The 27,506-nt window shown below is 49.0% G+C and overlaps 1 protein-coding gene across 1 annotated transcript; it reads left to right on the forward strand.

Moving 5' to 3' along the window:
• The first annotated feature begins 7,560 nt into the window (after nucleotides 1–7,560).
• Nucleotides 7,561–16,329, forward strand: LOC131592909 (TGF-beta-activated kinase 1 and MAP3K7-binding protein 1). Its single transcript, XM_058864829.1, has 11 exons — nucleotides 7,561–7,640; nucleotides 8,404–8,540; nucleotides 8,731–8,884; nucleotides 9,479–9,565; nucleotides 10,121–10,259; nucleotides 10,739–10,852; nucleotides 13,216–13,327; nucleotides 13,434–13,578; nucleotides 13,967–14,189; nucleotides 14,477–14,633; nucleotides 15,644–16,329. Exons 1-11 carry the CDS (start codon nucleotides 7,608–7,610, stop codon nucleotides 15,849–15,851), a joined length of 1,509 nt encoding a protein of 502 aa, XP_058720812.1. The 5' UTR covers nucleotides 7,561–7,607; the 3' UTR covers nucleotides 15,852–16,329.
• The last annotated feature ends 11,177 nt before the right edge of the window (nucleotides 16,330–27,506 follow it).

The following is a 27,506-nucleotide window of genomic DNA, read 5'->3' on the forward strand; positions in this document are numbered from 1 at the left end:
TATTCCTCATATTCCCCCTAGGAGTGGGGAGAATGGGACATAGGTCTGGCTTGTGGCTGTGAACATCTCATTTGGAGGACACCAAGGTTACCAGTTCTTCCCTCCTCCCAGCGCCCCATAGATAGGGAAGGGGTAGAAACTGTAGAGCAGCAGGCCCCCAGAGGGAAGTGGAGCAGTGTTCTCCTCTCTACACAGGCACTGTTTCTCCCTGCTCCTACCGGCACACTTGTGCTGCCAGTGGCTGTCCCCATGGCTTGTCCTCCACAGGCTTGCTCTGCCTTGGTGGTGATTACCCACTGGTGAGGACAGGAACAGGGGATCAGGTAGCCCTAAGGACACAGCAGGAATGACTGGGCACAGGCACACATCCCTTGCTCTGTGGCTATAAGTGAATGCAATACTGTAAATAGGAGAGGTGCTTTTTGGAAGGAAGACCCTTGAGCTTCAGTTTCTGTGGGTTCAGCCTAATATTTAGGCTTGGGATGGGTTTACTTTATTGAGAGAGGTTTGTTGTGACTGGATGTGGGGGGACACCCTCCTGTCTGTCTCCCACCAGGGAAGAAGAATGATTGACAAGGTGGAGGAGGAGAGAAATTATTATACTCACCCAGACTCATCTGTGTCATGCTTTCATTTGGGGTGTGGGGAGGGAACCAAGAGGAGGTGGAGGCTGTAAGTAGCCATCCCTCAGCACAAAAATGTGTTGTACCTTTTGGGAGATCCCTCTCTGTGAGTGACTAGGCACATAAGGAGAGGTATGGGCAGTATGTGGGGGATCTGTTTTGGGGTGTGGTGCAGGAGCAGCTTGCATGCCCCTCCTCCCATCAGAGTTACGTAGGTGTCTAAACACCATTTGGGGCTGACTAATGAGCAAGCTTTTCTTTATCCTCTTGGGCTTGCTTCCCTCATGTAATCAGCTGATGGGCTCAGGTGGGCTTGAGGCAGGAATGAGCCTCCCCCTCAGAGCACCACTTCAGTGAGACATGAGCCAGGTGACTTCATCTTGGGTTACCTCCCATCTCGCTGTTCTCCTTGCTTTGTGTCATAAGAAGAGCATTAATGTGACAGGGCACTCTACAACATTAGATACTTGGACAACTTGTTTTGCTCGTGGGAGAAGACATACTCTGCTTGGGTTCATGTGCTTTCAGCCTTTGCAGTGGAGGGTTGGTGGTGACCGACCTGGGAGTGGGATTCTGCTTGTTTGCATGTAGCCCTTTAAAATGCAGAGTGCAATTTCCATTGGCATTTGGCTGGTTCTGTAGCTGATGAGACATACAGACCTACCTAAAGGGCTGGTTATCTTATCTTAGGTGCTTCTGATAAGACGCTGCCTATTTCTGGTGATCATAGGCGAGACCTGAGCAGCTGACTGGAACATGTCCCTTTTACATTCTAAGTGTGGGTGAGATCAGCCCTACTCTAGAGATTAGGAGATCAGAGGGGAGGCTGTACAAGCAAAATGATAAGGTGGCTTTCTTCCCCCTCTGCCATTTGTTCCAATTAGAGATCCACATTATAGGATTACACATCCCTTATTGGGAGCAATGGCCCCTTGATGTCTTCTTATCTTACGAAGACCACAAGTAAGGGACTGTTTCATGGAAGCAGAGGCTGTGAAGGGCAAAGAGATGATGAAACCTTGCCCCAGTTCTGTCTGTGGATTCAGCCTCCTGATGTGTCCCCATCCCTGGATCACCCGTATCCCCATCACCCTGTTCATCACCTCATTACATGCCCTTCCTCTCTGCGTTATTCCTGGCAGTTCCCACAGGGGAGGAGGTGTCTTTGTCCCTATACCCTTGCAAGCACTTGGGAGGACCCAGGAAGGCAGCATTGCAGGGTGGTTCCCACAGGAGTCTCAGCTCCCATCCCCAGAGCAGGTACAAGGTAAGGAACCCAGTGAGGCCACCTCATGCAGCAAGTTCAAACATCCAGACAACTCCCTGCTGCCTGTGTGGCATTTGTAACACCACCTGGGCTGCCCTGCCCCTTCCCCTGCCACATTACTGCCTGTGTATAGTATATATATTATATATATATATTTAAAAAGATGTATAATATAAAGCTATACATATATGCGTATATACGATGACTCATGGATGGCCTGCCGCATACAGGATCCTCTGAGTGGTCTTGTGTAAGCCCGAGTGTCCCTTCACCCCTCCTCCCCCTCCCCCTGCCCCTGTCCGTTCCAAAATTCAACTACAGCAAACCCCGCCACCTCGGCACCTGTGTTTACAATGTCCTATATATTTGTGGTTAACAAAGTGAAGGTGGTAACTACTGGTGTCTCAATAAAGTTATGACGTTCAAAATAACCATACTATATGGAAAAAAAAAAAAATGGTCTGGATTTTTTTCTTTGGGGAGGGATGCAGTTTTAGTTTGGTTTGCTACAAGACCATTGGCTCCTGTGCTCCTGCATGGCCAAGCTGGCAAGTTTAGTAACAATCAGTGGCTTGGATGGAAGAAAGAAACCTAAAGAATTGCCCTTATTGATATGTTTCAGTGGAAGCTAATGGTGACATGTTTTACTTGGCCTAAGTTTCAAATCACACACAACATCAAGTGTCTCTCAAGTAGGAAAACTTGAGGAACCTGACATGCCATGTTAGAAGTGAACTCTCACTGTGAAAAGGATGTTGCAATAGGGGGTGTGGATGGGGGACTTAGAGGAATATAGGATACAAATCCATATGAAAATAAACACCTGTATTTCCACACCCAGGGAAACAGATCTGTTTAGTCCTTTGATGTGTCTTTATCTCTGTTCATCTATGTGTGACCATTGCTCAGGTGTCTGGTGTACTGCAGGTTTTCAAAACATAATCAAATCCTGGGAAATGAGCTCTCAGGGCCACAGTGGGTGTTAGTGATTGGTAGCCCACCACTAAAAAGGATCTTGTTTCAACGGGCTTTGCAATAAAAATGAAATTCAAAATCCCATCCTGTGCTGATGCTTAGCTAAAGCTTCCTTCTCATCCCTTTTTAATGAGTCTGTCACCCGAGTACCTGAGTATCACATTTCCCAACCTTTGTGAGGTTTGAGGACAGTAAACAGAGGCACATGATGGTGAGCAGGCTCTAGCCATCCCCCAAACTGTCTCCCCTCTTGGGGCCACTATTGAGCACACACTGCAGCTACACATCACATTATATGCAAAAGTGTTGGTGGACCGACCCATCTGTTTCATGATTAATCTTTGTTTGGACAAAGACCCTTCCTACAGTCACAGCTTTTGGGGTGGATGTTTTCTGGAGATACCAAGCCCACAGAAAGGCAAATGTCTGTGTGGGCAACAATTGGAATTAAGAACTGGTGAGACAAGATGTTGCCAAAAACAAGCATTTTAGATGAGTAGGACTCCAACATTACTAGTTTGTTTGTGTTTTCTAATCGTTTAAAATCTCTTTAATTTTGCTCTCTGGTATTTCACATGCTTATGAGTCATGTTTTGAAGCTTCTCCGTGCAGCCATGACATCTAGAAACAATTCTGTTATAAAGCTGTTTTCTTTTTTTTAAAGTTCACATAATCCCAGGACTCAAGGAGATGAAACTCTGTTTAGTGCATCGAGGAGTTCAATAAAATTACATGAAACAACCCATTTCCCTCCCTCAAAAATCCATCTGGCCTAAAACTGTACAAACTATTTTGCAGAGGTCTTGACTCTCTCTTGGGGGGATCAGGACTCTCATTATTTCCCCTTTCTCTGGCAGTAGCTCTCCACATTGGCACACACACTCTAAGAGGGTGCTGGGGGAAAGAATCTATTGTTTCCAGCTTTTCTTCCTTAACACTTGTTTTTTTTATTGCCTCATCTTACTTTCCAGCATGCCTGGAAACAGTGACCTGCAAAGAAGTGAGGAACATTAGTGCACCTGTACCTGTGGGAAGCATCAGGCTGAAGCTGGTAGATGAGGTGACCTCGGGGTGGAGCTGTGTGAGGACTCACAGCTCCACGCCCTCACCATACCTTTCTGCCTGCCATAGGAGCAGAGCAAGTATGGCAAGCTGGCTCTGTCAGAGACACCTTTCCTTTTTTCCATGTCACCTCCTGCAAGCTTTGCCAAAAATCGTGGCTTTCCTTTCCAGCCCCAGCCTCTGTTAGCATCAAAACAGAAAAAAAAATCTGGTAAATGGTTCCTGGTTTCTGAGTGCCTACAAGAGCACAGTGCAGGGGCTGCCCCAAGCTCCCTGCTCCCGGTGGCACGTTGCTCAGTCATGCTGTTCATCTTTCATCCAGCAGCAGAGCAGTGGCCATGCTTCCTTTCCTGCAGAGAAAACTTCCATAAAAACAGGAAGGCAGCAGTACAGCTTGTCACCAGGAACACTGTGTGTATAATCCCTAGCACTGGGGACAGAGAAAATGGGAGATTACAAAAAGAGAGGGAGGAACGAGAAATGTGGGAATTTAACATGAGAGGGAGAGCTGTGTATCTGGTAGCCACTGAATCATGTAATTAATTTACTTGTGCATGGATGGTGAGGTTCAGTGACCAATGTCCTGCATTCCTGGGGAGATCTTGGCTGCACAGGAATACAGCACAGCAATTTCTGAGAGGATTTGCAGAAAGTAACAAGCATAAATAGAGGTTAAAATAAGTTTGATCAATACAGCCAGCAGAAACTCAGTGCACTATTTCATCTTTCAAGTGCTGCATAAAGCTTTCAATGAGCAGACATTAATGGAGCAGCTCACCAGCTTCTGTAACACTTTCCTTTGGAGGACTGTGAAATGCTGGACAAACACACATTTAATGCTGCAAATGGCCTCATTTGCTAAAACCTACTATTTACTTTTTTCTTAAGTCAAGTAGCTAATTGACTTGCTCAAGGTTAGGGCAGAAGCTCAGTGACAGAACCACAGGAATATCCAAGCAGAATCTGGCACAAGTATTTTCACCAAGAAAAAAAATGCTTTGCAGCAGGTCTGCATTCCAGAGCAAACTGGCAGGAAAAAAGATAAACCCAAATGACAAAGATCAGTGAGTACGAGCTGAAGCCAGATATTTAAATTAGGAACTGGGCACATTTTTAACTGCAAGAGGTGACAAGCCATTGTACAAACAAGGGAAGTGGCACATTTTCTATCTTGTATCTTTAGGAAAGTTGTTTTGCTCTCTCATTGACTTCACATTCTGCCTTATCACACTCTTACACAGACTCTGCTCTTGTTAGTCGCAAAAGGACTCACTTATGGATAGAAGAAGACAGAAATGACTCCTGAATTCCCAGTCCTGCAGTGCAATACGTACTGACAGTCTCTGGGCACACCCAAAGCCTTGCTGATTTCAGTGTCGCTCTGAGCAAGGACAGAGTCTGACTGTGCTCATCAAGGTGCATGACTGCAACCTTCAATGGCATTAAATAACCATAAGCTGCTGCTGCAATGCTGAAAAAGTGTCATCCTGTTTTAAAGCAAAGACACTTGCCTGTAGCTTTTTAATGACACGGACAATGCTGTGCTATGCGTTTTTCTGCAGCACTGGGAATTCTTCTTTTGATACCAGCAAGAAAACAAATTTTTGTCAGTACTAAATCTGTCCGTCTTACTTGTAATACAGACTTCAGATCTATTCCTATAATTATTTGTACCTATTCACAGCTTTACCCACAGGAATACTCTGAATGACATCACTGAGACTGAGCTTATACAGAAGCCTAAACCTGAGGAAAATATATGTAGACCCAGGTTCTAAATATAGCATTTTCTTCTATCTTTGCATAATATAAGCTTTTATAAAAGTAATTCTGCCAGTGTACCTAATTCTGCTTGAATGTCTGTATATTTGTGAGCCTTGCATGAAGGGGAAGGATCTATATTTTGAAGAAAGAAATGTAACAAAACAATAGACAAAGGATTTACAAGAAAGGAAGCTGGGAATCCTCTGGCAGAAACCCCTGCAGCAAAAGCCATCATTCCATAAAATGAGGTTAATTAACTGGCCATTATTTCTGAAGTGCATCTGAATCTAATATATCTGCTCCAAAGATGTCATTAGAAGTGTATCAAGCCACTGCTGGAAGTCAAGACTATTTAACACTCCCACCCTCATCACAGCTGCACTGCTACCCATGACTGAAACTGCACGTCTCTCATGTTGGAGCCCCTGCAGCCACAATACACACAGGGAACACACAGGGCTCTTCCCCAGGCCCTTGCTGCCACAGCCTGACTACTGGCCATCACTCACATTAAGAAACGCCATTCACGCTCCTGGAGGGCTCTTCTGCTGACTTAGAATATTGAGAAAGCAGTGAGATTGAATCTTGTGTCTTCCCTCCTCTCCCAGCAGAGCTGATTCAATGGAAACAGCCTATCTCTGCCAAGAATGGATCTTAAATAAGAGCAAAATCAGTGATCTCTGCTTTTGTCTGTATTGCTCAGGCAGGCACACAAGTGATTTTTACTGTTGTGTCTGGCTCAAGACTACCAAGAACTGCTCCAAACTGCGCTGAGGATTGAGAACCACTTGTCATCTGTCCTAGACACCTTCCTACTGCTTCCCTGAGGACATGGTCCAACTACATCCTTGTTATGGCCTGCAAAAGAGGGAGGGGAAGTGCAGGACACAGACTTGACAAGCTGAGACACATGGATGCCATGGATGCAGTGCCTATGGAACAGGGTGCAGCTGAGAGCTGGTACCTGGGCTGAGTCTTCCCTAGAGGTTGCTTGGAACATGATGCACTACTAAGAAAACCATTTCAACACCAGGCTACCTCAGGGCTCTCTGGCACTCAGGGTGAGCCCATTTCACAGGATCCAGGATTTGCAGTATCAATTGCACCTCAAGGACTGTGTTTTCAGCCCCTCACTTTAAAAAGGTCATTGAGATGCTGGAGCAGGTCCAGCAAAAGGCAACAAGGCTTGTGAAAGATCTACAAAACACATCCTATGTGGGGCAGCTGAGGGACCTGGGTTTTTTAGTCTAAAGAGACTTTTTAGTCTAAAGAGGAGGCTAAGGAAGGACCTCATTGCTCTCTAAAACATGTGAAAGAGGTTGTAGTGAGGTGAGGGCTGGTGTCTTCTACTGTGCCTGCAGTAAGAGAACTAGAGGAAATGGCCTTAAGCTGAGACAGGGGAGATTCAGATTAGGTATTAGACATTTTTTCCCCACTGTTATGGTGGAATAGGATGGAATTCTATTCAGGCATTGGAAGAGGGTGCCCACGGAGGTGATGGGGTCACCATCCCTGGGGGTGTTTAAACAGCATCTGATGCGGCTTAGGGCTTACAGTGGCAGTGCTGGGTGGACAGTCGGACTGGACGATATCAAACGCCTCTCCCAACCCCGATGATCCCATGGTTGTATATGAACCTCACAACCCTGGCCCTCTTTCCTCCCCCGCCACACACACACCCGCTGCCAGCGGCGGCCAACAGCTGCTTCTTTCTCACATACTTGAAGGCCACGGGTAAGAAATGAGGCTGCCCGCACCCCGCCTAGAGCAGAAGGAAGCTGTAAGGACAGGTAAATTTCCAAGCGCTCCAGCTCCGAGCGCTCTCCTCGGGCCCGGCCCGGCACCGCCTCACGCGGGGGCGGGGCCTGAGCGGGCCCGAGCTGTGGCGGGCGGGAGGCGGCCGCTCCCGCTCCAAGATGGCGGCACAGAGGAGGAGTCTGCTGCAGAGTGTGAGTGGCATCTTCCCCCCCTCCGTGCACACGCACCCCCCAGGTGGGTGCGAGGGAGTCCCCGGGCCTCCTCCTCACCCGCCCCCCGCGCTGCCGTGTGGGAAGGGGGAGGTTCCCCCGCCGTGGGGCGGTGGGGTGCTGCTCTGTCGCCCGCTGTGCCGTCTGAGGGCAGGGGGTCCCGGGCGGCGGAGGTCCCTGCGTGGTCAGCGATCCGCACGCTGGGCTGAGCGGCCGCTCTGCAGCGCACGGTGGGCGACAGGTGGCTGCGGGGGCCGTGCCAGTGCTGCGGGCGTCGGGGTGCCCCGCTCTGTGAGGGGGCAGCTGGCTCGGCTTTGCAGGCCGAGCGGGAGATGGCGGGCCCGGGGATGTTTGTCTGATTGCTGGCTGCAGCAGCAGGCCCCGGTCCCTTGTCCTGCTTGAGTAGTCCTGGGAGAATCCAGAGCTTTCCCTGCACTCCCGTGCCAGGGGTGCCTGAGGATCTGATTCACCATCGGAATAGCTAAGCTAACGCTGTGGAGTGCAAAACTTGAGCGCAGATTTCGCGTCTGGTTTCTTGTTAACAAGAGCCGAAGTGCATCCAGAGCTTAGCTTCAGAGGGAAGGGATGTGGTAAGCGATGCTGTTCTTCAGCGGGGAAATGCAGAGTTATTGGAAGTGCTACTAGTTAGCAAAGTAGGGGTGGACTCGTAACCTGTACTGGACCATGATCCTCACTTCATGATGCTTGGGGTTTACATGGTCTCTTTCCTCTTCCTGTCTGCCAGGAACAGCAGCCCAGTTGGACAGATGACTTACCATCCTGCCATCTCTCTGGGGTGGGCTCAGCTCCAAACCGTTCCTACAGTGCAGATGGCAAGGGGACAGAGGGTCACCCCTTGGAAGATAACTGGTTAAAATTCAGGTAAGTGGGTTGCACCTGGGACACCAACTCCTGCTGGCACAGAGCAGGTAAAAGAGGTATTTAGTTTGTCACACGGGACATGGAAGAAGAGGGTGGGGCCTGAGCATGCAAGAGGTGTCTATGGTAACTTGCTACTGGTATCTGTGTCTTGCAGTGATCTGTGACCTCTTTGCTTCTACCCTCTTGGCAGGAGCGAGAACAACTGCTACCTCTATGGTGTCTTCAATGGTTATGATGGCAACCGAGTCACCAACTTTGTGGGTCAGAGGCTCTCTGCAGAACTGCTGCTGGGCCAGCTCCATGCAGATCACAGCGATGCTGATGTGCGTCGAGTTCTGCTGCAGGTAAAGAAGCTTTGAGTGGGAGCAGCTCCTGCTTCTTGCACTACCCACCTCCTCTTTGCCATCAGGGGAGCAGCATCTGATTTCTGTGGGGGTTGGAAACATCTGGTGGTTGCAGTTGCACTCATCCTGAGCATCTGTAGTGCTTTGTTTCACTCCTGCCTCATCCCATCTGTCCCCTGGCTCCTTCAGCACAGTGCTGAGAGCTTTCCAGGAAGCTGCAGCCAGTCTTCCCTGGATGTGTAGGAACAAGTTAGCCTATGAAGGAGATGACAGTGAGTGAAGGAGAGAACTTAATGTGTGGGGAGATGGATTTGTGAGTGTGCTTTCTTGAGTGACAGGATCAACACACAAGATCAGATAGGTCTCTGACATTGCTGTGAATGTTATTTTTATGGTGTTTTGAGTTGTTGCAGATTGTTTTTACAAGCCGTTAACTAGTTGTGCTGAAACAATTGTGTTTCAATGTGCTGTAGTGGTCCTTGAAAATCTGTATGTACAGTGATTATGACCTGGTCTTAGAGAGGTGAGGATGGGTTGCCCCAAAGTCTGTAGGCATTGGATAAGAGGTTAGCTTCTCTTTATGGACTTTTTTAGGCTTTTGATGTGGTGGAAAGAAGTTTCCTGGAGTCCATTGATGATGCCTTGGCAGAGAAGGCCAGCCTGCAGTCTCAGCTACCAGAGGTAATGTACCTTAAGAGTAGAGCTTGCTGGAGGTCCCACCTTCCAGCTTGCTGGATGAGGTTTGGGCATATTAGTCAGTTTGATCCAAAGGAGGCTGTAAGTGAAAGTTACTTCTCCATGGTTCTCTTCTGGAATCTTGCATGAAGCAAAGCTAGTGCCTTGGTCCGTTTCCCAGATTTCCCCCTGTTCATACTGGCACTCCTTAGACCTGACATTGTTTATCTGAGTACGGAACTGAGTGTATCACAAAGAGTTCAGCCTGTACGTGTGGCTCTTCCAGGACAAAGCCGTGCAGATGAGAGGAAAGGCCAAATTTGTGCAGCATCTGGGCAAATATGGGCTCTATTCTTCAAGTGTACTGGGCTGTCCTCTCCAGAATGACATCAAAGCTGTGTCATTTGCTAGGATTGAACAGGAAATTTTATGTCTTGTACAGGCATGACACAAGGCTAAGATTTGTCAAGATGAGTCCCCTCCCTACAGAATTTTTATTCCAGCTGAGATTTCTGTGTCGTGGACTGTGCGTTTAAGCTTCCCCCTCATTTTGGCTTCCAGGGCGTCCCTCACCACCAGCTCCCTCCTCAGTACCAGAAGATTGTAGAGAGACTGAAAGTTGTAGAGCAGGAGATCTCTGGAGGAGCCATGGCTATTGTGGCTGTTGTTCTCAACAACAAGCTCTACATCGCCAATGTGGGTGAGTTGTTTTTTGTCAGTGGCTCAGTCTCAGAATGCCTGAGGATGGCAGGGGTTCTAGGAAGTAAAAGAAATTTGAGTGTGGGGGAGAGCGTCTTTGGTCTGTGGCCAAGCAGTGATATACTTGCTACTTACACAAGCACTTGAAATCAGCCTGGCTCTTCGTCCCTGCAGATGTTGGCTGATGTGGTGCATGTGGCTAAAGAACAGAGGGGAAAGGGGTTGAGAGGAGTAGTGCAGGTTCACTGAGAAATAGGAAACTTTCTTGGGAAGTAGCAGCTCAGGTCTGGATGGAGAGCTGCCTAGCAGGTCCACTATGCTGCTAGCAAGGCTGCCTTTTGGAGACCATGATGAGACAGTACATGAGCCTTTCTCTTCTTTTCTGTCCTTATTCCCGTCTCTGTTCCCTTTCCCTTTGGATATGTTCTCCCTGTTAACAGCAGGGCTATCTGGTGCCTCATCTCGCTGCTCCCACTGCAGGTACCAATCGGGCACTGCTGTGCAAGTCCACAGTGGATGGGCTGCAGGTGACCCAGCTCAATGTGGACCATACGACAGAGAATGAAGATGAACTTTTTCGCTTCTCTCAGCTGGGTGAGTATTTGGGTTTCGTGTTCTTAGCTGAGAACATCGCATGACTGTTTATCTGGGACCAAGAATGACTTAAGCCACAGGAACAATAAATAACCATAAAAAGAAGCTTACTGTGTTTTCAGATAACAAGTTCAGTGCTTTCTTTTTGTGCCTTTTTAGCCATTCTGGGGCTACAGGGTAAGCTCATCTCACTGACCCAGCAGAAAACTACACTTTTGTTTCAAGTTTTGAGTGTTAGTTTTGTGTCCAGCTGCCAAAGTGGCATTGATTTGCCCTCCAGCTGTTGCTGTAGTCGATAGGAAGGCAGGAGTGGAAGCACAGAGCCAGAGGGTAGAAGTGAAGTAGACAATGTATGACGGCTCCTGTGGAGGCAAACCACAGTTATGCTGCTTTAAGTTCTGTGTGATGCCTCACCCTCAGGATGGTACATTTCAATTTGCCTTTGTATGAGCTGCTGCTGAAAAAAAGCAGCTTCACTTCAGACAGAGCCAGGCCAAGCATTGGCATTTACTCCTCTCACATCAGTAACTACTGAACTCTTAATGCTGACATTTTGCTTTAGGCAATTTCTCTTTTCCTTTACAGTGGTTGACATGTTTGCTTTCTTGGTCTAGAGCTAACCCAGACCCACTTGTGTGATTGCTGGTACCACATTCTTCTTGTTGAGATGTTTGGGTCCTGTACTTTCATTTAGGCAGACCTAAGGTGGCATTCTTCATTAGATTCACCTGGCAGATGTATTCTTATCGGGTGAGGCTGTTAATGTGCAATTTCTGCTGCTAGGTCTTGTTTTATTCTATTTCTCTTTCATTCCCACTCCTACTCCTGCACTTAGGGTTACATGCTGTGAAACAGAATACTGAATACAAGAATCCAGGGAATTACTACCAAAAATGCAGAATTTAGCTGCAGTCCATGGGAAAACAGGGAACTGTTAGATGTACCAACCTTAACTTGGTGCAGCACTGGTGCTCCTGCCTACAGTGCCAGCAGAAGGAAAATCCTGTGGAACCAGACAGTGTGCACAGGCTGTTTTGGGGGCCCAAGGGAGGTTGTTTCTGGGCTAGCTTGAAGCACAGCGGTAAGAGGTAGTGGGGACAGCATCTGTCATGATGGTGCCTGTGCCACCCCTGTCTTGGAGGAAGGATGGGAGAGCTCTTGTGCTTTGTGGTTCTTCAGGCAGCACATCACAGCTTGTTCAGTGCCCTGGGAGAGTTGCTGTGATTTAGACATGACCTCTCTGGCATCCTGTGGGCCTCCCTGTGTTTGTGTCTGTCGATGGCATGTACCTCCCTTGCCAGGAGCTGGCAAATGAGCCAGGCTGTGTTGATGAGTCAGTTGTGGTCTGCAGCAGATGGAGGACTTGTGTCTTACTGCTGGGGTAGGTGTGGAGCCATCTGTGCAGTGAGGCTTGCTTTGGCTCAAAGGGAGAATTTCAGCTGGACCCCTGCCTTCACCTTGTACTGAGGACAATCATCCTTAGATAAAATCTCGGTGCTTTGGCTGATTGCTCTAGGTATAATGAGGAAGGGGGGCTGCCAGAACAGACCAGGTAAGTGGATCAACTGCTCCAAGTCCTGCCTCAAATAGTAGCAGCACTCAGATGGTTCCTGTTAGAACCTTCCTCTAGATGGGATTACTTCCTAGGCCCTGCCAGAGCTATATCACTATAAGTTTATTTAAATAAATACTTGTTTGATCATTGTTCTTATTTTAGGAGTAGCCCACATCAATTTGAGCAGTTGAGCGAATTCAGTGTCTCTTGTAGATAGTTCTCCTTTTCTCAGAATCACAACATGGGTAAGGTTGGAAGGGGCCACTGTGGGTCATCTGGTCCAAGCTCCTGCTCAAGGAGGGTCAGCCCTGAGCACGTTGTTATTCAAGATACTCAGTTCAGTTTGTTGTTAGTGAAATTGTCATGTGGAGCTTAGGAACAGGGGTCAGTTACAGGTGGTAGAAAAAGCAGAATCCTTCACATATGTTTTCCTGATTCCTGCCTTCTCCCATCACACAGTCCAGAGCTGACAGGCGCAGATGTTCCGCTGCCTTTTCGGCAAATGCCTGTGCAACCAGGCCAGCTGCTGCTGGTGGCTTTGGACCAGGATGTGGGCTTTGTCTCAGGGCCAACTGTTGCACTCAGAGTATGCCTGCTGGGTTGTGTGTGTCTCCTTCCCAGCTTGGAACTAATGAAAAGGTGTTCCTTGGAACATAGCTATTCCTCTTCTCCCTCTTTAGCTCCTGATGATTCTTCGGTGTCTCGTTTTGTCTTACAGTTCTGTGTAACTGTGGATATTTCTTTTCTCAGAGGAAGTTCTGCAACTTTCACAAAGTTAATGAAGCATTTTTGGTTTTCAATCTGGCAGGCTTGGATGCAGGGAAAATAAAACAAGTGGGAACTATTCGTGGGCAGGAAAGCACTCGGCGCATTGGAGATTACAAAGTCAAATACGGCTATACGGATATTGAACTCCTCAGGTGAGAAAAACTCAGCTGTGGGGTTTTAAGCCCTCCTTTTCTTCATCATCACTCCATTCTCACCTACTACATCACCATTAAATGCTAAATTACTGTCTCTTTCCAGTGCTGCTAAATCTAAGCCCATCATAGCAGAGCCTGAAATCCACGGAGGGCACTCGCTGGATGGGGTGACTGGCTTCTTGGTGCTCATGTCAGAAGGGCTCTACAAAGCGCTGGAGGCAGCTCATGGGCCTGGGCAGGCCAACCAGGTGAGCCTCCTCACAAGGGAGACATTCTTGTTTCTATTGACTCACTCCAGCAGTGTCAGCTGTCCTTTCATACAGGCTGTCCTCCTCATCTGTGCTGTCAGTGCTGGCCAGGCTGAATGCCTGTGCCACCCCATTCCAGTCTAATGATATGGGAGCTGCTTTGCCAAGCCAGTTCTTCTAGGCAGCTGCCTGTCCCTTAGGAGTAGTAGCCCACTAAAGGAAGTGGGATGACTCAAGGCACAAAAGCACAATATCAGCAGGTAAGCATCACAGTCAGATGAGTTGCCATAAAAACTCCTAGATCAGATGGCAGGAAAAGGTTTCCTCCAAAATCTCCTAGAAATCTTTCCTCTGGTGACTTTTTTTCTTTTTCCCCTTCTGTGCCCAGGAAATTGCAGCCATGATAGCCACAGAGTTTGCCAAACAGACGTCACTGGATGCTGTGGCACAAGCAGTGGTGGACCGAGTTAAGCGCATTCACTGTGACACTTTCGCCAGTGGTGGGGAGCGGTCCAAGTTCTGTCCCCGTCACGAAGACATGACACTCCTTGTGAGGAATTTTGGGTACCCCCTGGGTGAGATGAGCCAGCCCACGCTGACACCAACGCAAGGTGTGTTGGGGAGAGAATGAAACGTAATGGGGTGAGGAAGATAAGATCTCTTTATTGATCCAGCACTCACCTCACATTGGGACAGGAGGTAGTTGGTGTAGAAGGAATTTTCATATTTAACAGATTATTGGCTTTTGAGATGTGGAATCTGTGACAATTTGACAGGATACAGTACAGCATCAAGGTCACTTTGATACAAATTTTTGGGGTTTTTTTGCTGCTGTGCTGCACCCTCAGTTGCTCATGTCTGAACTGCATTTTATAGTTTCTGTTTTCTCCCTTCTCAGGAGGCCGTGTCTACCCAGTCTCTGTGCCATATTCCAGCTCCCAAAGCACGAGCAAGACAAGTGTCACGCTGTCTCTTGTCATGCCTTCTCAAGGCCAGATGGTCAATGGTGCCCACAGCAGCTCAACTCTGGATGAAGCCACCCCCACCCTCACTAAGTAAAGTCCTGCTCTCTTGCTTCCCACAGTTTTCCCTGCACCTCATGCTGTATGAAGTGGTTGAAAAGCAGAGACAGCTGTTAGTTACCTGTCAGTCAGTCCCTTATCTGGAGCGTGCTCCCCTCCACACTACAGTATTGACAGTCAGCATAATGTGTTAGCTGGAAAGCAATTGTGTGAGGAGTGGGAATGAGTGAAGCAGCAGCTCTGAGGCCAGCTCTGGCGACATGCCTTGGGAGCAGCATCTGCTGCTGTTGCTGGAGGGCAGTGAGCAGCCCTTCTCTTTGGATCTCGTGTGCCAAGTGTGTTGGGTGCTGTGCACAGAGGGAGTGTGGGTGCCCTTCATTTCAGCAAGGAGGAGGGATTATGCAGGTCACCTGTAAGGCTCTTGGAGAGGCTGCGCTGCTGAAGTTGATTTGCTTACAGGCACATCCAAGGAAAAAAAAGTGGGTAAAGCTTAGAACTGGGTCCTCTTTGGGTCCACTCTGCAGGGTCATACTAGTTAGTGGCTGTGGTTTAGGTTGGGCCCTTGGCACTGCACGGTGTGTACACACTGCACAGTGAAGAAGCTCTGTGGGTATTGTGCTCTGTAGCTCCAGCAACAATGAGGCTGACGCACTAGAGCTGCTTTGGCTGCAGCACAGGTCATGCAAGAATAGCTTTCCTGGCTGCCAGACTCTTCCCGTAAAGCTCATACTGTTCTGGGTATGGGGAGGCCAGCAGAGTGCATGCCTGGCTTTTTACTGCTTCCTCTCTGTTCCTCAGATGCCTGGTTGTACTTAAGGCCTTCCAGTTAATGTGAATCAGATACCTTTGGTGGAGAACCAAATTCCAATCAGTTCTCGACACTTTTAGTGCTCTCATAGAGCACATGACTGCAACTTTTTACCTGTCGGCTAGGATAGCTTGATCTGTGAAGAAACTGGTGCTTGTTCTGGTGCTTTTTCCTGTCCAGTGCCTCAGGTGGAGTAGAATAAAGATGTTTATGTTCTCTCTTTTTCCCTCCTTAGCCAAAGCCCAACTGTGACACTGCAGTCGACCAATACTCACACGCAGAGCAGCAGCTCGAGTTCAGATGGAGGTCTCTTCCGCTCCCGACCCACCCACTCGCTCCAGCCAGATGAGGATGGGCGTGTGGAGCCCTACGTGGATTTTGCAGAGTTTTACCGGCTTTGGAACATGGACCATGGCGAGCAGGGAGCACTGACTGTGTCCTAACATGTATCTGCCTCCTGCAGATGCCTCGTGCTCGTCTGTGTGAGCAAAGACTGAGGCAAGAGAGAGAGTGTTGCACTGAGGGCTGCGTTTGCCCAGAGCTGACTCCTAGCCAGGATGTGCTGCACACTGAGCAAGGGATCTCGTGCACTACACACGTGTTGCCATGCTCCCAATCCTGCCCAGCCCTGGGACACCCTGGGAATAGGGGAAGCGGTCTTGAATGCAGCCCTCACTGCAGGTTTTAGCGAATAAAGGTGTGGAGAGGGCTCCTTGTGGATCAGGCAGGAGTCAGGCCCGTAGGAAGGCTGCGTGTGTGCGCGTGTGTAGGTGTACACGTGTGTACCTGCGTGTGTGTGTGTGTGTGTGCTGTCATAATGTTTCCACAACTCAATTCATAATGCTGTGATTCCAGTGTTCAACTCCATAGAAGATACCTCTATTTTGCAGAATAAATAACTTATAGCTACAGTCACTGGCACCCGTGTGGCTTGCTCTCTTCCTTATAATGTTGTGTGTGGGTGTGACAGCTCCTCCTGGTGAAACCTATTCCTCCTGAACAGAGGCTTGCACCTTGCAGGAAGAAAGCTGCTGAAAAAGTGGCCTGAAGCCTTGCAGGTGACTTACAAGCATAAGCTCTTTGTCTACTTATTTCCTGAGCTTTGGCAGAGAATTATGGCTTAGAGTCAAACCATAAATACGGGTTATTATTTTTTGTAGGTAAAATGCACGTTTTTTCCCTTAATGTAGGCCATCTGGAAAGGTGTAGAGGGTGGATGGAGTTTGTAATGAAGTTTCCCTGTACAAGCACCTGGTGCTGCACAGCTGGAAGTCACAACTCTGTCGTGGTGCCTTGAAGATGTAGATGGGCACCCTCGCATCAGAGCGGGGAGCTGTGCAGCGACGAGAGGAGTGTCCTGCTGGCTGCACACAGGAGCCCATCTTGCCTGGATTTGCTGGCCGAGGCATAGGGATCACGGCAATCCTCCTCTTCAGTTCAGATTTCTGACGGCAGGCGGCAAGCGAGGCTCTTCCCTCCCGGCTCCAGCCGTCCCCTGAGCCTGCCTCACTCCCTGCGAGCCTTTCCCCAGCAAACGCGGGAGGCCTCGGGGGTGACCCGCAGCACCTGGGACCTCTGGGGCGTTGGGATGGATGAGGCACCAGGCAAAACCAGGAGAGGGCTAGAGGGGATTAGAGGAGCAGGGGGAAGAGGAAGAACTGGCCGGGGTTCTTTCCTGCGTTTATATTTGCATCTAGGCTTGCCACCTTAGGAAGAAGGGGGATGAGAGGGGATTAGGGTGATGTAGCAGGGAATGCTGTAATTAAGGCCTGTGTGTAGCCAAGCCCTGGTGTGTGGTGTGCAGGTTTGATGCACTGGTGTGGCATGCCAGCCTGGAAAGTAGGAGAGGAGGATTTATCCCTTTGGGTAAATGAAGTAGCACTGAGTGCCCAGAGGTAAGACCTGAGCTCACTGAGGAGCGTGTGGGCAGGATCAGAGCGGCGAGGAATGCCAGTTTCCTGGGAAGGCACAGCAGGAATCCCTTGTGGGTGGCTCTTTGCCGGTGCCCCCTCCAGGTCCCGCTGGCACAGCTTTGCCCTGCGGGATTCTGTGCGCTGCCGGACTGCCTGCAGAAGCTTGTGCTTCCCTTTCCCCCTGTAGCTCCCGGGGAGGCTGGGTGTGCTGAACGTGCCAGCACAGGCACCTCCTGTCGAGACCCTTCCAGCCCTGTCAGGGAGGTGACGCTCAGTGGCATGGAGGCAAAGGCAGGAGGTTTGGTGCTTTGTCCTCAAGGCTGAACATGGCAGGGGCTGGCAGCCTCTCAACCCTGTCCTCTGCCCTTGCCTCTGCCCTGCAAGGAGCAGAGAGTTCAGGTATCTGAACCCAGCCTGGCCTTGCCATCCAGGGCTGCTCCAAAATGTCATTTGACCTGGGGGTCGTATCCTCCAGATTGTTGTGTGACTACTTAACAGGATAGTCTGATCCCGGTATGGACTGAAATGGAGTTGAAAAGGTTTTGTCCTATTCTATGTTCCCTAACCTGACACAGATCTCAATAGCTGTATAAACAAGTTTTTCTTGCTTATTCACCCATCCCATTTATCTCTGGTATTTGTGAACTTATACTAAGAACTGTTCCAGTGGGAAATATTCCAGCAAGTGGATGCTCCAGATAAAAGTTTAAGAGTTGCCAACACACTTATATAAAGCAGATCACACAAAACAAACTGATCCTTAGGCATCATTACCAGTTTAGGAAGTACAAAAAAATAAAGTGGGTAGGAGCGGGTGGATCACACTAAGCTGTGCCTGCACAGCCACTGGGAAAAAGAAGAGGAAAGTAGGTTTTCTGTGCATGCTCTGTAAGCCATGGCTTAGGAGTCCAGGTCAAAGGAACAGACTGAACATTGTGTACAGGGGCAGGAGGCTCATGAGCCAATATTGGTATTTAATATTGTCCTTGGGGAGCGAGGGGAAGATGCAGGTTGTAACAAATGTGGAAAAACCTCCTTTCTCCTGCCCCTTTAAAATGAAGGAGTGGCTGGAAGAGGACAGAACCAGAGCAAACTCTAGAGACAAAAGCAGGGGCCTTTTTGCATTGTAGTGAAATTCAAAACCACTAGAAATGTAAAGACCTAGACAGAGAAAAACAGTGCAGCTATGCTTCACAGGACTGCTGGAAAGAAGCTTGCAAATTAAGATCCGAATATCTGGGATAAGTTTGTCTGAAAGGCAGCTAATATTATTTTTCAAGAGCTATCCCCCTGCAAGACAAGGGTAGAAATGAGACATTCTATCCTCAGAAAATGTGAGTAGTGGGAATGCTTTGCTTGTCCCTGAGCTCTGGCTGAGAGTCACTGGTGGTACTCAGGCCACTGAGACAGGCCTTTGGATGCCACCTAAAGCTGAGGTTCTCAGCATCTCTGTGGCTAAAGGATTACTAGGGACCTCTTTATTTTAAGCTCTCCATTAGCTGAACAGCACACCCATTTATAACAAAATCTTTAAATAGCAGAGAATAGCCAGGAAGGGTCATGGCCAGCAGTTAACGCTCAGCTCCAGTACATGGCCTGTGGGTAAGTCACACAGGCCTTGGGATTTCTTCAGCAGCCAAGGCATCAGCTGAAGCTAAGACAGGCTGTTTTTTTCTCGTTCACTTTGTTGCTTTTGTCACACCTGAACTTTCCAACAGGGAAGAGGCATATGGTGAGTGAGTGCCATTTGATACCACCAGTGCTCCCTGGATCATGCAAGGCTAATGCAGCATCCTCAACCAGAGTCCTTGCTCCCTCAGCCACCAAGCTCAGAAGAGGAAGGAATGTGTTCCTCTCCCCTCACCTCCTCTTTTCCTCACCACATTAAGGCTTTCAGTGTTAGGACATCCAAGAGTTTGTGGCACCACTGAAAAAATGCCACAATTGGCCTGGTGTCTTCTCAGGGTGGAGATAGCCATAGCTGAAGGGGGACTGCCTAAAAGATACAAATGTAATTTTATTTGATAGATAACAGATAGTTGTTTATACAAAATAATCTGGTTTTTCCTTCCTCAAAATGTCTGAGGAAGGGCTTTAGAGTAATCCTGTACAGTTCATTACTCGAGTGACTCACCTTTCTCTGGTGAAGAGCATTGCTGGCACCCTTAAACTTCCATGCCATCAACATGAGTTGTAAATAAGCCGCTCGGGACAGGTTAGGTATTTTAAATTCTATAACTCTTTCTGTAAGCATAGGAATGCTATTCAGAGCATTCTGGCAAAAATTCAGCATGAGTACTTATATTCTGCCAACTCCAATCCCCTCCTGGAGTTTCAAATGGATACGATATTTATCTTCACTTCCCGTCTTAACTATTGTGTGTTGTCACTGTAGGTTGCTAAACAACTGCTGTCTCATCGGTGGCTGTATTCTGCTGGCAAATAAAGTGAGCCCCATGTGCGTATGAACCATAAAGCTATTTGGAGCCCTTGCATAAGAACCCCAAGATACGTGTAAGCTGTTAATATTTATTATGTGAAGCTGAGAACATCACTGAAGATGGAGGGATTACAGTAACTGAGTTCAGGCTGCTGAACAGCCAGACAGAATGAAAGAGAAAACAGATGCCCTGAAGGAATAAGAGCAAAATGCATGAGGAATTTTCTGCATGCAGGATTAGACTCCAGTGGAGCATGGAAAGAAAAAGGCTAGGAATGCTCCAGAGAGCCAGGGCAGATAGGACGAAGGCAGCACTACGGCTTCTTGCTTGGAGGTGAATCTTCCCTTCCATGCTTCCCCCAAAGAGGCATCAGTTCACCCATGGGCTGGCTGGGTGCAAACAGCAGGAGCCCTGTGAGAAGGGACAAGGTGTTTCCAAGGCAGGTGAGAGAGGATTCGATCTTCTGGGATGTGCAATGCTTGGCCACTGGCTCTCGGGCTGCTAGGTGTTTCAAGAGTCTTCTAAGCTGTTTTCTCTTTTTGTCTCATCTTTCAAAAACAGTATGACCTAGAAACTCTGCATTTCTTCTGCTAGCTTTGCCTGAGCTGGGCAAAGAGTTTTTCTCTTCCTTACAAAAAACAATTGATAGTAGAGAACAACACCAGGCCGTTTCTGCAGAACAAGGTCCTCAGTGAACCAGCTGCTTTGATGTCCAAAGGACTGGTAACGAGGGAAGTCAATACTCAGAGAGTGAGAGGTTCTGGAAGGGCAGACAACCTCATACCTCCCACTCCAGAAGTTACAGAAATGCTTCTGCACAAAACCCATGTGGTTACTACAGCACTAAGGTTGCCATCAGCCACCAAAATATCTTGGGAAGCCACTGTCGCTTGTTTTGAAAAGCAGCCACAAGCCCAGTAATCTAAAACTGAGGTTTCTTGAGGTAGTTGGGCATTTCTGGACACACAATTCAGAGAGTTCCCAACCAAAGTGAAAATGGGCAAAGGCGGCAGCCTCCAACCTCTGATGAGAGTTTGGAAAAATCAGGACTCCTTTCAAAGTAGTGGGATCAAAACTGAGCTATTAGTGGTTTCATGCCTCAGAGATTTGGAAAGTCCCTCACTCCAGCGGCTCCCACAGCAGCTGGTATTGAAGAGCAGGTAGCTGCTCTTGTTTGCCTGTGTGCTTGGGGCTCCTCCTGCCTTTGTTGGTACCAGAGCCCCTCAACGCCTGTCTTGGCTGCAAACCCGCTCAGCAAAATGGCCAAAGGCCCGGTGCATCCATGACCTCTGGATGGTCAGGGTCCTGCTCGTACAGCTAGGGAGAGGGTTGCACATGGGTTCAAGGGGAGGGGAGAGCCCCAAGGCCTTGTCTCCATCCAGTCTCCAGACCTGCTGTGCAAGGGCCACCCATGCCAGGAAAGGGATTCCTCTGTGCCTAGTTTTAGGCAAAGTGGAGCAAACTGGCTGGGTCACCCAGTGTAGCCTTGGCTAAAGGTTTGCTGTGGGTGCTGCTGCAGGGTGAGGGCAGAAACAGAAACTCATCTCTAAATGGGCTTGCCAGGCACTGCTCATTGGTTCAGCGTGGAGGATGGCCCCAGTCCTGCAGACACTTGCTATGTAAGGAGAGAAGTGGCTCATCCCTCTCTTTGAAGCAAGAAACATATAGAGAAGCAGCTTCAGAGCTCACCCCTAAAATACTGACAGCTCTTAAATGCAAATGAGAGTCAGGCACTAAGGCAAAATAGGTTTTGACATGAATTCTTCATTCAGGTAGTTCAATAATTTACTGAACTCCCCACCCCTTAATCCAAATGAATTCTGGAGCCAACTCTGCTTTTTCTTATTGTTCCTGTTGTTACCTCTTCCAGGATTTCTCAGCTGCTGCATTGAGGAATAACCAAAATAGCTCCACAAGGGACTTCTTGGAGATCTGAAGGCTAGAAACAACAACAGCAAAGTAACAAAAAAAGAGAAAAAAAAGAAAATAAAGGGCTAGATGGGAAATGGAAAAGGTGAGGAGACAAAACCAACATGCAGTCAATAAAAGCTTTCAGAGAAGAGATAAGAGCAACAAAACAGAATGGCTTACTGCTCTTACTGCTTGCTAAAGATGTAGTGGGAATATGAAAAGAGCTTTTGCAAATGTCTGGAGGGGGAAAGAAATTAGAGGAGAAGTGTATCCATTAGTAAATGAGTGCGTGAGTGTATTATTCATAGCTGCAAATATCTGAACTGCAAAAGTGTGACATTTTTGATTCTGTCTTTAGTGGCAAATTTAAGAATTTCGGATAGCAAGGGCGTAATTAAGACCTAATAAACAGCTTGTGCCTGCTGCAGCAAGCAAGGAACGTGGCAGCCTTCCTCCCAAACTCCAAAGGGCTGTTCACCTGCTTGAAGTGACTCTGTGTTTCCAGAACTGCAGCTCGCTTCGGCATGTTAAAAAACCAAAGCGATACAGCACTTAGGCAGAAATAAGGTACAATATTCAGTAATTTAGCTGAGGCACATTACTAGCTGGTGCTCTTTACCATGGGACTTCATTTTGGTAAGTCACCGAGGTCCTGCAGCTGTTTGGCACCAAGAGACCCTTTCTGTGATCTCCTTGAGCCCCGGCAGTGTCTCTTGGAGTAGAGAAGAGGACTATGCCGTGCCTGGAAGCAAGGTGGGCGGCCGAACGTGCCTGCAGTTTGCAGCTGCCATTGCCAGCCCCACCAGGAAGGCGCTGTTAATTGTTATGCTTGGCACCTCCGGACAGCCTGGCTACATCTGGTCGGCCGCCTGCCAAGCGCGCGAGCGGATGCGTCGTTCTGGGGAGACACGTTGTCGTGCTAATGGTCTTATGTGGAGCTTTAAGTGGGCTGGGGACCTGAGACTCTCCAAGCAGGAGAAGCATTTCACTCTTCTCTAATTAGACCAATTTCTTGAGCCGGAGCATTGGAGCAGGGCTGTGATTCCTGTAGACATAGATGGCCCCGTGGGCTGTTTGCCAAACCGGCTGTGGGCTTTGCAGGATCCCCCACGCAGGGAAGCTGGGAGTCACGCTGCTGCACTGAGCCTTTTGCCACAGCCTTTCCCACACTTCACTACCAGATGGACACGTGCTGGTTTTGTTGTCCTCAGGGCAGTCAAACCCCGTGACACAAATCAAAACGTGTGGTGAACATGGCAGTGCTGGGTTGATGGCTGGACTTGATCTTGGAGGTATTTTCCAGTCTAAACGATTCTATGACTCTGTGAGAGGGGAGAGATGTGAGGTCCAAGGGTTAGTAAGGTTCTGCATCCACTGGGAAAGCCAATTTTGTGCCCAATAGCACAGAAATGAGGGTAGTTTCCAGAACAAGAGCAGCCACAGCTAGCGGAGATCAAGGGATGAGAGAAGATTACGTTGTGACAAACTTTGCTTGAGAGGTGGCTGGTGTTTATTGAACCACAGGTGGGTGGCAGCTTCGACAGGAAATTTCAGCAGAGGATATCAGTACTTCTGTTTCTGAAAAAGAGAATGAAAATTGACAAGGCTATAAATACAGCTATGCGAAAGCGCGCTGCCTGCAGGACCTGGGCTGCGATGATAAATGACTGCTGAGTGCTATTTAGGGCACAGAGGCCTAAGGAAGTGCCAGCAAACTAAATATCCAGTCAAGCCTTGGCATCTTCACTAATGAGTTCAGAGGAGGATGGCAAAGGGTGCTGCTCCAGGCTCCCAACTTATCCAGTGCTGATGAAGTCCCTGTGGTGGAAAATAGCTCTGAGAGGCACAAACTGCAGCAGTGTCACTGCAGAAACACTCCCAGGCAGCAATGCTGGGGTTGTGATGGCCTCATTAGAAGTTCAGCATGTTCACCAAACCCTGTTAAGCAGATCATCTGGCAGGGGCACGTGGCAGGGAGGTAGCACAAAAGAGGGATCTGGCACACGGGCTTGGTGGGGACAACCTACTGCCACTTTAGGAAAATATAACAGGCATCGAAACCAGAAGGATTTGGTGTGACACACCACGTCAGACAACCTCCAGAGAGACAGCCCTGTGGAGCTGGGACGAACAAGCATCCTGATCTGCCAATTTCTCCATGCCCACTTCAGTGCCTCCATTTATTTTTGCTAGCACAATGAAAAAAACCAAGTCACACAAGGGTTTTCAAATGGGAATAATTCCCTGGCTGAGCACCAATAAAATTCTGACTTTTTATTGCCGCCTGGTATGTAAACACATTTCAAAGGGCTTCAGCATCAGAGGAGAAGGAATCTCTAATCTGAGCCAGCTCCTGTGAGCTGGGAGCAGTGGCCATGCTCTCTGGGCACCAGCTATTTTGTGGGAAGGTGTCACTCCTGATCTGTAGGGAGGAAGGGAAGGAAGTGGCTCCAGAGCTTGGTGTTTGTACTCGCCTTGGACTGCTGACACTGCAGCTCTATTGCTGGTGGGCTGAACTCTGCAGTGTCCCCATCCTCCAGCCTACCCCCAGGCTGCCCTTTGGCTCTTTTGGAGGAGCCAGAGGACACCAGGTCGAGGAGCTCATCTGGATTAAAAAATAACCGAGGGGGGAAAAAAAAAAAGTAAGAAGGAAAAAAAAAAAGAAAAGGATTTTTTTTCAGCCAGATCAGTTCCCCAGCTGGACTTGGTGAAGGGACTCACGTGCAGCCGAGCTGCTTGCAGCACTCGGTTTTGGAGCCATTCCCACCGTGGGGGTTGTGTGTGGATGGCAATTGCAGAAGTGCACGGGGCCTGGGAAACATCAGCAAGATGCAGCAAACTCCTCTTGGCCCTGCTCGGTCCCTTACAGGCACCATGCACATGAAGGGTCAGAGCGAGATACACATCTCTGAGGACAGGGGAAGCTGGGGAGGAGCCAGCACAGGTCATGGTGGGGGGATGATGTGGGCAAAACTGGGTTTTGCTACCCTGAGGATAGGAAGGGGCTGTGAAGAGTGGGGGGTAGAGAGGGATAGTGCTGGCAAAGAAAGCTGAGGAGGGACTGAGTGACTGCGCTGTGCTGCTTGTCCTGGTCCTGGCCACTTGTAGTGTTGGCCAAGGTGCCCTGAGCTTCCTCCCATCAAACAGCTCCCAGAGCTGGCTCTTGCCAACAGACAGGGAGGGCTGCAACGTGCTAACACGGACTTGGGAGGCTGAGGACTATAAAATGGATTTAGTCCCCTTCTAATGGCTGAGATCCAAGAAAAGACTTGCAAACCACCCCATCAGTGGCAGAAACCCATTTCCACAGAGCTAAGGACAGGGCTCCCCAGTCTTGTGAGCTCAGCTCCCACGTGCTGGTGGTGTCTGTTTGCAGAGATGTACAGCAATGAATTGCTCATCGCCAGCTCCCTCGCTCTCCTCTCGAATCCCCAAACACCTCTAGTTTATCACTCCAGCAGCAGTGGCACTCCCACAGGGGAGCAGTGCCATCCTTGGCTAACCGAGGCATGTCAGAGAGACACTCTTACTCCCCTTGTTCCAGCTACACTGAGCACACAGGCTGGTTGGAAATGAGAGAGACCAGGGAAGACCAGCCCCCTGGGGAGCATATCCTCTCCACAGCTCCTGGGGAGGATCCACAACAGGGATAGAGTCAATTCCGCATTATCTGCAGCACAGGGAAGGTAGCTGGGGCTCCTGAGGAGCTGGCAGGAAGATGGAGGAGCTGAAGGAATACAGCAGAGTTTGCACCGTGTTTACTCAGTGTGTCCAAAACACAAGGCCAAACCATTTCTTTATGGCCTGGCTGATGTGCAGAATTTTGACCATGGTGACTGCTGCTAGAGAGAGACCAGACACCCTCAGAAAGGCACCAGCACAAACCTGCAGATCCTCCTACACCGGTGCAAAAGGCCAGCACAGCCTTGCAGGAGCAGCGCTGCTGCACACAAAAGTGCAGTGCAAAAGCAGGAGGATGCAAGTGCCAGCAAAAGGAAACTGTGCTGGGAGAACTGCTCCTGGCTACTTTGCAGGAGCCTGCGCCTTCATGAGTGTCCTGCCCTGAAACCCCACAGCTTGTCCCTAAATACCTGTGATGTGCCATGCCTGGCCACTGCACTGAGCAGAGTACCTGCGGGCAGGAGAGGGTGATCAGCCTAAGGGGCTATGTGGATGGAATGAAGTAGTCAAAAAACACTGCCATGACCAACAACAGTAACACAGATCTTGCAAACATAACTAAGCCCCTACATTAATTCACTGATCCATCATGCCTTGATTAGAGATCGGCTAGAAGAGGTTTTAGATTATACACAGGGCAAGTCCTGTGCTTCTGAGGAAGCTCTGCTGTGTGTCATGCCCAGGTGTTCAAACACATTGAATTAGATTGCTTATTATTCTCATGTTTGGCAAAAATAATACCGGCTTCTTTCCATTTGTGTTCCATTCTTCCAGCCTCTGAGGTGCCTCAGGTAGCTTAACCAAGTGCTTCTTTGCAACCCCCGAGGCCCAGAGCTCCCAGAAAAGGGGCTCAGCAGAGGGGATGCAGCCAACAGACATCTCCTCACCCTTCTCCCCACCTCATCAATTTCCCCCATCCCACTGATGCTAAATGCAACCTTGCCAGGCCTGAGCTTGTTCTGTCCTCAAGGCATCTGTGGTATTTTGGACATATACATGTTCTTCCCACCCTCCAGCTCCTGAGACCCATCTAAAGGGCTGAGGAGGGGGCTGCAGCTGCCATCAGCAGTAGCTCCCACAGCTGCTACTTGGCCCTGAGTGAGCAAGAGCTTCCCCTCAGCACCAGCACATCTACTCAGCCTTGGCTGTGAGCAATGAGCTTCCCGCGAGCAGTCTGGCAGCCCTGGGGAGCTGCAACTAAAACTGAGCCACAGAACATCACTCTGCATCCCCACCAGCTGCAAGGGCTGGGGAAGACCTTTTTAAATAGAGTTTGCTGATCCCTCTTCAGTCTGGAGGAAAGCTCCGCCAACATCTAAAAGCTGCCTGCTTTCACGTGCAAGGATTGTTCACTACAGGAAAAACAGGTTTAAATAAGTAAAAAGAAAAATAAAAGAGCATTTGAAAGGGAAATAGTTCTGCAAATTGAGACCCAAAGAATCCCGAAGGTATTTGATGCTTGAACGGCTGAATAAGATGCCATTCTGCAAGGCGAAGCATTCAGACTCATTTATTTATTTAAATTGGCATGGAGATGCTGCTCAAATTTGCTGCCTGCAGCCATCCATCAGCCAGGATCTAGCAGGCTGACAAAAGCACCTCAGGCACAGGGGGATGCAGAGCCCCCCTCACTCACTGCCTTCCTCAGGAGGGATTTCTACCACCAGGTGGGCACAGCAGCAAGGGTAGGTGAAGCAGGGGGCAGCTTACCCTTCAGAGCCACGGTTTTCCAACTCAGATGCAATTGCATGGCTGGTTCCTGGGAGACCCATGGGGATGGGGCCATCCTTTGCTCCCCCCAGGCTGTGACACTTCTGGTATCACATCAGATGCTGTTGAAACAGCCCAGCAGCACAGAGAGCAATAATTCTCAGAGCGGTTTGGCCCTCGGCCAACAGTGTGTGAGCACAGCAGGGAAACCCAGCTCTGGGGCACCTGTGAGATGGGGCAGCCTGTGGCAAGTTGCCCCAAATTAATTTGGGAGTGGGAGTTACAAAAGGCAGGAGCAGCCTGTCAAACCAGTCCTTAGAGGTATTACAGTGCTGGTAACAGCTGTACCTGCCTGGACAAGCCAGCAGGCTCCAGGGTGGGATGCAGACCCCATGCAGCGATGCGAAACTCAGGCTGATGGTCCAAACACGCTGCGGTCTCC

The sequence above is a fragment of the Poecile atricapillus genome, chromosome Z (genome assembly GCF_030490865.1).
Source record: "Poecile atricapillus isolate bPoeAtr1 chromosome Z, bPoeAtr1.hap1, whole genome shotgun sequence".
In the NCBI taxonomy this organism is placed as follows: domain Eukaryota; kingdom Metazoa; phylum Chordata; class Aves; order Passeriformes; family Paridae; genus Poecile; species Poecile atricapillus.